Source organism: Lactuca serriola, chromosome 6, assembly GCF_051521515.1.
Source record: "Lactuca serriola cultivar US96UC23 chromosome 6, Lser_US96UC23_V15, whole genome shotgun sequence".
Classification (NCBI taxonomy): domain Eukaryota; kingdom Viridiplantae; phylum Streptophyta; class Magnoliopsida; order Asterales; family Asteraceae; genus Lactuca; species Lactuca serriola.
The window spans coordinates 157,286,737-157,298,440 of record NC_136413.1 but is presented as its reverse complement, the minus strand read 5'-3'; the positions used below and the strand labels follow the sequence as shown (position 1 = coordinate 157,298,440).

The window sequence follows — 11,704 nt, the reverse complement described above, 5'->3', positions numbered from 1 at the left end:
TCCCATTTTCTTGTTGCATTCATTGTGTCCAAAGCTCGCCTTCACGTCACATCACAACATAGAAATTACCCTAACTTTATTATATTATGTTGTCCTATACACATTTTGTATAATCTAATCCAATTTTAGATACCCATAAAAAATCTATTATTATCGTATAATATTTTTCTTTTATATAATAATGAATTGATTTAAATGTGAACTAAAAAAATGATTTAGCATATTTGACATCACGTATTTACAAAACAACCATATAATAACTTACATAACCATGAGGTTTTAATTTACTGGTTGATGAATGAAATTTCACGTATAATGTTCAAGATTCAAATTATGATACATATAAAATATTACAATTAACATCATGTGAATTTATTCAAATAATACACGATTCACTATTATTTTTTTATAACTTATACATAAATTATTTAGAGAAGATATTAAAAATTAAAAAGTAAAATCCTCGAATAACATCAATTTAAAGTTGTACGTTCCTCAATACATACTATAATTGCTTTTAGAACAAATTATAGAAATAGTCCCTATGGTTTATCATAATTATATGTTTGGTCCTTAATTTCTTTTTTTTTTTTACACTCAGACGATCCTGTAATGTTTTTTCTTGTGAAATTTGTCCTGACATATATAAAAAAAAAAGACTTTATTATCCTTATTTTTTTTCTTTATCCATTTATTTATTTATTATTGCTAAATAAACTAAGTATCAAAAAATAAAAAATAAAATTCCTAAACCTAATCCCTTCCATCTCCCACGTTGGTTTTAGCCTTTTGGTGGAGGAAGTTTGGTAATGCAAGTTACAAAAAAATTGAGCTTAGCTCTGATTAATCAGAGATCTGTGTTAATGGTGGTGCATCACTTTGTGTTTTGTTTGATCCTCTTTACTTTGATGGTAGTTTTAGGAAGGTTGGTGATGAAACTTACAAAAACTTCAAGATCCATCAAATTAAAGCATGTTCCAGATATGTTTTTGATTTAAGTATTTGATTTTGGTTTTAATATTTTTTGTTCAACTTCAATTCTACGTTTGATTTTGATACTGGTTTTATTAAAAAATATTTATAAGGGCAAAATAATCTTTTTTTTTTATATATATAACAGAGACAAACAGTGCAATAAAACATGTTAAAAGAATGTAAGGGACCAAATATAAAATTTTGACAAACCACAGGGGCTATTTTACTAATTTGTTCTTGCTTTTATAAATACGCCAACTTTGTAGACAAACTAAAATAACAGTCATGTACAGGTTTTTCGGTTATAGCATGTTTTTGTTCCTCTCTCTCTTCCAAGGTGTATTTCCCGCCAGAACCGTTCCTCCGACATCACCACCAGAATTAACAGTCAAAGGCCTCTCAGGTAACGACACGTGGAAGAGCTTCTCCAAGTTCATGAACGCCGGCAAGGGTGCTAACTTCTCCGGCATGTCTGAGCTCAAGAAATACTTCCACCGATTTGGCTACATCGACGTCATCGACAACTTTACCGACACCTTCGACGAAACCCTTGAAGCCGCCGTCTTAAACTACCAGAAAAAACTGGGGTTGCCGATCACTGGGAAATTGGACTCCGACACTGTCACTCAGATCATGTCGCCGCGGTGTGGCGTCTCCGACAGAGACATTCCAAACCGGAAACATAAATTCCACGTGACTAAACATTACGCGTTCTTTGCCGGTGAACCGAGGTGGAGGAAACCGGCGAAGTCGGAGACAATGACGTTAACGTACGCTTTTTCCGACACCCATATGATTGATTACATTAGTTACTCCGACATACAAGATGTTTTCCAGCGTTCTTTTTCGAGGTGGGCGTCTACGATCCCTGTGAGCTTCAATGAGGTAGACGATTACCGAAAAGCAGACATAAAAATAGCTTTTTATCAAGGGGATCACGGCGACGGAGTGTCGTTTGACGGCGTTTTAGGGGTGTTGGCGCACGCTTTCTCGCCGGAAAACGGTAGGCTCCATTTAGACAAAGCTGAAACATGGGCCGTTGATTTCAAATCGAGTAAATCAAATGTGGCCGTTGATTTGGAGTCGGTTGCGACCCATGAAATCGGGCACATACTCGGGTTGGCCCATTCGTCGGTTCAGGAGGCGATTATGTATCCGAGTTTGGGTCCGAGAACTAAAAAAGTTGATCTTAAAATTGATGATGTAAAGGGGATCCAGGAGCTATACGGGTCAAACCCGGATTTTAGGTATACTCCATCCATGGAATCGGATATTTCATATGTTACCCGAACCCGGATAGGAAATTGGATCAAGTGGGTGATTTCATTGGTGTTATTTGTGAGTTTTTTACTTTGGTGACAAATTTAATTTATTCTTTTCTTCTTTTCCTAATTTTATAAAACATATTCAGAATCTTGGAAATAACTAACAAGGTTTTGAACCAAAGAATCTTCCTAACTTTCTCCTCCCATTTTCTTGTTGCATTGATTCTGTCCAAACCTCGTCTTCATTTGGCATCACAACTTAGAATTACCCCAACTTTATATTTTATGTTGTCCTATACACATTTTGTATAATCTAACCCAATTTTAGATACCAATAAAAAATCTATTATTCTCGTATAATATTTTTCTTTTATATAATAGATGAATTTATAAAACATATTTAGATATTTTATTATTTTTGGACAAGATAAATTTATAAAATAGATTTATGGAAAGGATGTATGTTTTTTTGTCACCTTATCGCCTTACCATAGAACTAGTGTGCATCAAATAAATATATAGCAATATAAAGATTTTAATTTTTCAATAAAGTGTAGATATGTAAAGATTTTAATTTGTCAAAAATGTCTGCTTGGCGATTGAAAAGTGAAAAACAACTTTTTATTTGTAAATAAACTTTTTTGTTTTCAAATTGATGGCGGTTTAGAACTTTATTACTATTACTTTTCATTCTAAATTTTCAGTTCGTTATATAAATAAAACATGTTATATATGTTTTCACGACATAATCTAAAAAAACATGTAAAATAACAACAAATAACGAAGATGAAATGAACCAAAACCATCATAGGCTGGAAATTTGTAATGAATGATTGAAAATAATTATAGTTGCATAATAACTATCTATCATCATTATCCATCAAGGTTCGTTAGATATCGCAAGAACCAACTCTCATAAGGTGAAGGACACTTTATCATCCCACTGATAACTAACAACATAGACACGACTCTCAACATTTTCGTTTGCCTAAATCAACAATTCAACATGCCCTCCCACCCATTTATGTCATTTTGTATAACATAAGGACCCTCGACATCACATGTGTAACTTAGTTGCCCAATCAAGCAATCATCATATTAAGGTTGTCCTAAACTACATGCACGTATGCAACATATATAAGTAACACTGATTCTTAACATCATATATAGCGCATCTTTTGTTGTTAACCATACAAAAGTTTACTCAAAATATCAAAACTACACGGGCATCCTCATTCCGACCACCACTACTCGTTATGCATTCATCATGTTGATGATTTTAATGTCATCATGTCATTTTATGTAATTGGAACTAACATGTGAGCTAAGAGACTTCATAATTTATACTCTAATATATGTACGAGTATGTGCGGAGTGCACACATGTATAAGATCGAATTAGAAGCCGGTTCGACAACAAGTCGGGGGTCCGGGGGCAGCCCCCTCGGTCTGGGGTTTCCAAAGAGGCGTTTGGTGGGGTCTAGGCTTTGCGCCCCTAGAGAGGTCCAAGGGGCAGAGCCCCTGGGGTCCCGCTTGCTTACATATGGGAACATAGTGGGAAAATTGAATTTTTGAGGGTGATTATGGTAAAACTGACAAAATCTGTCAGTTTTGGAAACCATTGATTTCCTCATTAAATTCCGGATTTCCCTGACTTGTTTCTAAAACAACCCATGACGGTCAACCCTAAGAGACAAACCCTAAATCTCGTTTAATATAAAACAGCTCTTCTCTTTGAGAAGAGATACACAACTATTAGTTCTCTTTTCTTCAGACGAACATAGAATCCTTCTAACAATTTGTCTTACGATTTATGTGCCTAGATTCGTAAGTGTCCTCTTGATTATCCTAGGTTGAATTTCTTGCAACTCAGTCATAAGATATAAATATTAGTTCGAAAAGTGTTCACACGATCCAAGGGTATCCAGATCTCCAACATAAACCCTAATTCCTCCAATACATCACATAATGCATATTAGAAAACATTCTCCTCAATCGATCACAAAATGTAATGCATACAACTAAACAATAGATAATCTTGCACCATATATATATATATATATATATATATATATATATATATATATATATATATATATATATATATAAGCTTAGGTTATTTTGTTTTTACTAACTATTGTGTGCCATAATGCACAAATCTGGACCACCGGATAGAATATAATCAAATGTCATGATCTGAGGGTCTACTATATTATAATAGGATAACATGTACCATATAATCACACAAATTTCAGCATAAGGGCATTTTAGTCAATTGAAACAAATTTAAAAAAGGAAAAATCGAGATTTATGGGATAATTAATGATTTTGATTTAAAAAATCTAATGTTTTTTTTTTCAAATTAATTCAATTTCAAACGTAATTTGTAAGCATAAATCGATTTTATTCTATCAGAATGTCATTTTGTTAGAATGATATTCTATAATTCTGTCAGAATGGTATACAACTATGAACATAATATTATAAACACATATTATCAAGACCAATAATTTTTAGTGAATACATATTACCGGAAATACAATTCTAGCATAATCATTCTTATGTGATTCTCCCAGATTATAATACTCTCTACACATTATTCAAATAGAAAAATACATTAGATACATAATATTCTTAAAGAATGAAATAACTATTCTTAAAGAATGAAACAATTGAAGATAATAATAAACATCCAATGATGAGGAAAGAAAGTCATTCTCACAGAATTAGCTTAATTAGCTTAAAGGGAATACACTATAGAATGCATTCAAATTTCACAAAAGTAAACCCTTTTTAAAAGACAAACCCTAGTAATAATCGTCCAACCAGCACCTGATATATTTCGTAATCGAAAAATGATTTCCTCTCTTTCAATATTGAAAGAAAATGAGAGGAATTCTTTCCTATAGTACCCAAATAAGCTTTCATAAGATCAAAAAAAATAAAAGAACCACATTCTTTCCTAGCATATTTGAAATCATCTTCATAAAAATAGCAGCAACACTAACAGAGCTATAGAAAAGGTTGTATATAACTATAGAAAAGGTAAACATCAGATGCCTAGTCTGTTAGCAAGTTGTAGAAAGAGTTGTTATGAAACTAAACCAAAAAACAATATCTTAAAACATTACCACATATGTTGTATAGAACTATAGAAAAGGTAAACATCATATGCAATGTTGGCATTATGTTGAACACCTGGTGGGTGGAAGTTAAACTTTCACATTATACATAGCAGATTAACATGTCAAGATTGACATCAGATTCAGCAACAAGGTAAACATCATGTGCAATTTCATAAAGCAATTAGATTCAAGGTGCAAAATCAGAAATTAAATTCAAAACCAATCAATCGACTCAAGGTGCAAAATTAGAAACTAATTAACATCATATTCCAGATGCAAAATCGGAAACCAATTTAAAATCAAACGGGGTAAATGGAAAAAACAATCACACCTAACCAAAAACGAAGACCGCATGAAATCGATACAGAGATGGAGAAAAACACGTTGGAGAAGCACCCACCAAAAAAACGATTATAGGTGGACAAGAGAGTTGTGCATGCGAGCTGAACGATGGGATTCATGTAAATCAGATAGGCCAGCAAAAGGTCTCCTTGATTCCAATTCACATCATTGTACCACCTCTTTTGATCAGACGATGTTCATTCTTCAATAAGATAATGGGAGGAGGCAGAAATAGAATATGTATGATATGAGAGGCTAGTGTCACAAGACGGTGTTCCAGAATTTTCCGGACCAATCCAGAAGATGATGGAACTAGTAATCACAATCCTGAAAAACCTAGAACGTCCTAGAATTCTTTAGGACACTAAGGAATATCATGGAACCTTGTATACAAATTAAGATATTGTAAGAACGATCTAGAATACTCGAGATTGTACGGAACCTAGAAACTTCCCTTTGAGGAGGTGTAAGTATCCTATAAATAAGGGAGGACTCATTTTTCCAAACCATCGAGAAGTTCACTTGTAAGAAATTGAGTTGTATACAAAGAAGCTTTCTTTCGTACTTTAAAGTGTTCTTTATTGTTCTCTTGCTTCCTTGAGTCATTAGTACATCTAGAAGTATCAAAGTTAGCCTGACTTAGTCAAGAAAATACTAAGTGGTGCACAGTGATTGAGTCATCCCGTGACATATGGTATCAGAGCCAGAGTTCGTACAAGCAAGAGATCATGGCTATGGAAGGAGGAAGTAATGAAGTAGAAAACGTGCCCCTGTCATCGAGGAGAAAGGAAGAAATTCCAAGAAGAGGGACCAATCGATAGATGCCTTGGCAAGCTTAGATAACAAGCTTACAAGGACGGAGATTAACGTCGGTAAGATCCTTGAATGGAAGGATACTATCGATCAATTCGTTGCAGAGATAAGTGACATGAGCGATGGATTGAAGGAGACCATCGTTTTCATGAAGGAAGAAGTCCTTGGACTTATCAACACCCTGTGGAGTGAGTTCCGTGAGAAGGTAGCTACTCTAGAAGTCGAAGTAAACCTATGCAAAGCCGCAATTGCTGGAGGAGTTGGTACAAAGATGACGCCACACGCCGATGCACCTAAACCCTTGAAGTACGGAGGTAAGCGTGACCCTAAACTTCTTGAAGAATTTTTCTGGTCAGTAGAATGTTATTTCAATGCAATCGGGGTAAAGGACGATAAGCTTAAGATAGACACAGCCGTCCTATACCTATGTGAGAACGCCGCCCAATGGTGGAGGTGGAAGCATAGCGACATATAAAAAGAGCTATGCACCATAGAGACTTGGGATGAGCTCAAAAGGCAACTCAAGAAGCAGTTTTGTCCCTATAACGCCGAAGATGTAGCAATGAAGAAACTTTGGGGACTGAAACACGTTGGGTCGATTAAGGATTATATCGCCAAATTTACTACTTTAATGCTCGAGTTGCCTGATTTACAAGAAAAAGATAAGTTATTTTATTTCCAAGATGGACTACAATTTTGGGCTTATAACGAGCTCAAGCGAAAGAATGTCCAGGATGTTGATGAAGCAATCATTGTAGCAGAAGACCTTATGGACTTCCGAAGAGATGCTCCGGCTAGGAGGACTGGTGGGGGAGATAAAGTCGCACAAAGGCTGTCACCAAGGGAGGATAGACCCACTGTCAAACCCTTAACTTTCAAAGGAATGGCGATCGAAGGAGGGACTCGTAAGGAGGTGAAGTGTTATTTATGTGACGGTCCCCATATAATAAGAGATTTTCCTAAAAAAGAAAAGCTTCAACGCCATGGTATTTGAAGAGGAAAATGAAGAAAGGGACGAAACACAACTAAGCTCGATGCGTCTTCTCAACTCAGTGGCTAAAGAAGAGACCAAGACGAAAAAGGGAGGAGGTCTCATGTTCGTGAAGGCTAAAATAAATGGAGAGACAACTAAATCCCTAGTCGATACAGGTGCGTCTCATAACTTTCTTGCTGAAAATGAAGCCAAGAAAATGAATATTCAATACACCAAGGAGATAGGCTGGTTGAAAGCAGTAAATTCCCCATCTGAACCCATCCTTGGTGTCGCCCACAATGTGCCCATCAAGATACGAGGATGGACAGGAATCATAGACTTAACAGTAGTCCCTATGGATTATTATCGCATGGTGCTTGGGATGGAATTCCTAGACGAAGCTCGCCCTTTTTCATATGAGGATCACACCATGCGCCTCACCAAGGGATCCTCGATTCACATCGTTCCCTTAGAAAGAAGCAAGACGAATTCCTGTATCATATCAGCCATGCAGCTTAGCAAAGGCCTTCGGAGGGGCGAGGTGACATTCCTAGCCAAATTAAAAGAAGAAGTCGATTTGCCGGAGATGGAAGTACCGAACGAAATCAAGATGGTACTTGAGGAATTTAAAGAGGTAATGCCACCAGAACTACCCAAGAAATTACCACCACGAAGAGAGGTAGATCATGAGATAGAATTAGAACCAGGAGCAAGGCCACCAGCGTTGGGGCCTTACCGAATGGCACCACCAGAATTAAAAGAGCTAAGAAAACAATTGAAGGAGTTACTAGACGTTGGCTTCATCAGACCTTCCAAAGCTCTGTTTGGCGCCCCAGTATTGTTCCAAAGGAAACATGACGGTAGTCTAAGAATGTGTATCAACTATCGAGCCTTGAATAAGGTAACCGTGAAGAACAAGTACCCTGTCCCCTTAGTATCCGGTCTCTTCTATCGACTCACAAATGCTCGCTGGTTCACAAAGTTAGATCTACGGTTGGGGTATTAGCAAGTTCGCATAGCAGCAGGAGACGAGCCAAAGACAACATGTGTGACTAGGTATGGATCATTCGAGTTCTTGGTCATGCACTTTGGACTCACAAATGCACCGACCACATTTTGCATCCTCATGAACAAAATCTTCCACCCGTTCTTGGATAAGTTCGTAGTAGTGTATCTGGACGACATCGTTGTCTACTCAGAAACGTTGGAGGAACACATGGAATATCTAAGATTGGTTTTTCAGTCGTTAAAGGAAACCAATTATATGTGAAGATGGAGAAATGCTCTTTTTCCCAACCCGAGGTAACATTCCTTGGGCACAAGATTAAGGACGGGAAGATCTACATGGATGAAAGCAAAATAAAAGCAATTTCAGAGTGGGAACCACCTAAGAATGTGTCCAAACTACGATTGTTCCTAGGTCTAGTTAATTATTATCGAAGATTCATATCAGAATACTCGGCAAGGTCAGCTCCACTAACTGATCTACTTAAAAAGAAGGTCACATGGGAATGAACGGACAAGTTTCAAGAAACGTTTGATAAGCTAAAGAAGGACGTCACGAAAGAACCAATTCTAGCATTACCCGATTACTCGAATTCATTTCTGGTACAAACTGATGCCTCAAACTTTGCTATAGGCAGTGTTTTGTTACAAGAAGATCACTCGGTGTCCTATGAAAGTCAGAAACTTAATGAGACCGAGCGAAGGTATCCGATACATGATAAGGAGATGACAGCGATTATACATTGCCTTCGAGTATGGAGACATTATTTACTCGGGAATCGGTTTCTGATTCAAACTGAATAACTGATAATGTCGCTACAAGCTACTTTCAAAATCAGAAAAAGCTAAGTCCCAAGCAAGCCCGTTGGCAAGATTTCTTGGCTGAGTTTGATTATGTCATGGAGTATAAGCCAGGGAAGGCAAATGTCATCGCCGCTGCTCTAAGTCAGAAAGCGGAATTGGCAACCATCTCTCGGGTAACCTGCTCCTTTACTAATCACATCAAAGAAGGAATAAGTCATGATATGTTAACAAAAAGCTTAATGGAGATGGCTAAAGAAGGGAAGACCTGGAAATTTTGGGTCTACGATGGACTATTGCTCACTGTCGGTAATAGAATGTATGTTCCAAAATGGGATAACTTAAGGAGAGAAGTCCAAAAAGAATGCCAGGATTCAAAATGGGCAGGGCATCCTGAAACACACCGAACCATGTCAATTGTAGAAAAGACTTACTACTGGCCAAGGATGAGGGACGATGTAGACGCCTATGTTCGGACATATCTCGTATGCCAACGAGACAAGGTGGAACAGTCCAAGTCAGCAGGGTTGTTACAACCGTTGCCGATTGAGGAGCACCCTTGGGAAAGTATAACTTTGGCAGGCCCGGCCCAATACATGGGTGACTTGGGCTCATGCCGAGGGCTGAAAACCATCGAGGGCATCAAAATAATCCATGTATATGTATAGTATATATAATGATGGCCCAAAATCTTGGCCTATATTGTTGATCTGTTATCATGAGAAAGAAAGGTGGGGGAGACGCGCTAATTCCAAACAATCATCGATCTACTCATAGAGAAACCAAACGTCACTTGTGCCTAGAATCCTATTCGTGTTGTTGTCGATGGGAGAAATCAATGCCTACATAGAATACGTCTCCTATAAAGAAAAAGTAAGAACGAATTTCTCTTTTGTTTCCTTCCAATTCGATAATCGATATTACATAGCTCTCAAATCTCAATTTGATCATTATCAGTCGAAACTTAGTCTGATATAGAAGCGATTTCTCTAATTTGGTCTGGTTTTCTCTAATTTGATACAGAAAATAGCGATTTTGAATTTTTGATTTAGTGATTCACTGATTTGGGTGTTATTCATTTCTTGTTGATTGTTTCGGACTTTGATTTAGGTGATTTCATTCGAAGTTTGTGTTTATTTAGGTTTATTTCAGAAATCTGCTTGATTTCTTATTCATTGATGATCTGATTTCTTCTCTATTTCATTACAGGGAAAAATAGTCAAAGTTCCAAAGAGTTCATTCAAAGTTTGCTATTTCATAAATCATATTTTTGTTACAGCCTTACATAAATCAAATAAGATTTTTCCCTTGTTTGTGTTTGTGCTCGATATTGCTGTTTCAAAAATCATCAAATCATATGTGGGTAAGTTTAAACTCAAAATTTGTGTTTACTTAGGTTTGTTTCAGAAATCTGATTTCTTTCAGCAATCAGATTTGTTTATACTGTTTTAGAAATCAGATTTTAAGATTTTGGTTAGTTTAATTTTGAAGTCTGTTTGTTTTCATTGTTCAATATTTACTTTCTAAATATTCTTTCTAAATTTTTGTGTTTGTGCTCGATAAACATTTTTAGAGGACTTGTTTCAAGACCATCCCATGAGTAAAAGAAAGTTAAAGGAGCTGTTTGGGCACACCCCAACATATGTGGTATTGTGGTGTCACACCCCCAAACTGGAACGGCGGAAACGTTCAGGGGTGGATGACTTCATGTAGTACCGTAACGAATGAATACATAGTAAAGAAAGCAATATAACCATCATATATATATATATATATATATATATATATATATATATATATATATATAATTGAAAGTTTACATTGTTAAAAGGTACATGTTCGAAACCAATTACAATATGATGCCAAAATATGAATTTAAACTGGCGCCGTAACGTCCCTTCTTCAAAAGCTGTTTATTACATGTAATTACTGAATCCCTGGGACATACAAGTAGTTTTGAAAGAGTAGATCAGTATTTAAGCTGGTGAGTTTCATAAGCATTAAATGACAATATTTGTATGAACTAAAATGAAATGGTTTGTTTTTGTTTGTTTCTTCCTAGAAAATCCCATATTTTCTACTAATATAAATGTAGCCTTCTATCAAGACCAATGTTTGTTTCTAGAAAATTTACGTTTTTTCGTATGTGGGTGGCAGTTTAAAAGTTCCAAAACTGCAACACAATAATGTTTTTTATGCCTAAAGTAGTTAATTTCAGTACATGTAAAGTCGTCAAGACGTCTGAAAAACCCCGTAAATCAATGTGTTTTAATACTCCATGTGAGTTTTATAACCATGTTATCGACTGGATTTGCCTATACACCACGTTCTTCAGGCGTAGGAATGTTCTGACGTTTGTCACCCCAAATGGTGTACTCTAGCTAACAGTCAGGGCGCGGGGTTGTC

At 36.3% G+C, this 11,704-nt stretch overlaps 1 protein-coding gene and 1 pseudogene across 1 annotated transcript; both read left to right on the top strand.

The window, feature by feature from the left end:
• Window positions 1–1,260: 1,260 nt before the first annotated feature.
• Window positions 1,261–2,470, top strand: LOC145058865 (metalloendoproteinase 1-MMP pseudogene; annotated as a pseudogene).
• Window positions 2,471–7,081: 4,611 nt separating this feature from the next.
• On the top strand, window positions 7,082–10,764 carry LOC145060303 (uncharacterized). Its single transcript, XM_079007994.1, has 5 exons — window positions 7,082–7,432; window positions 7,488–8,393; window positions 9,337–9,865; window positions 10,578–10,661; window positions 10,751–10,764. Exons 1-5 carry the CDS (start codon window positions 7,082–7,084, stop codon window positions 10,762–10,764), a joined length of 1,884 nt encoding a protein of 627 aa, XP_078864120.1.
• The last annotated feature ends 940 nt before the right edge of the window (window positions 10,765–11,704 follow it).

Excerpts from the sequence above, each read along its gene's own strand:
- LOC145060303 (XM_079007994.1), top strand. The coding sequence starts at position 7,082 with ATGAAGAAACTTTGGGGACTGAAACACGTTGGGTCGATTAAGGATTAT. Across the intron at positions 8,394-9,336 it reads ACTATCGAGCCTTGAATAAG|AAAAAGCTAAGTCCCAAGCA; the intron begins GTAACCGTGAAG and ends TTTCAAAATCAG. Across the intron at positions 9,866-10,577 it reads TGAGGAGCACCCTTGGGAAA|CCTTACATAAATCAAATAAG; the intron begins GTATAACTTTGG and ends TTTTTGTTACAG.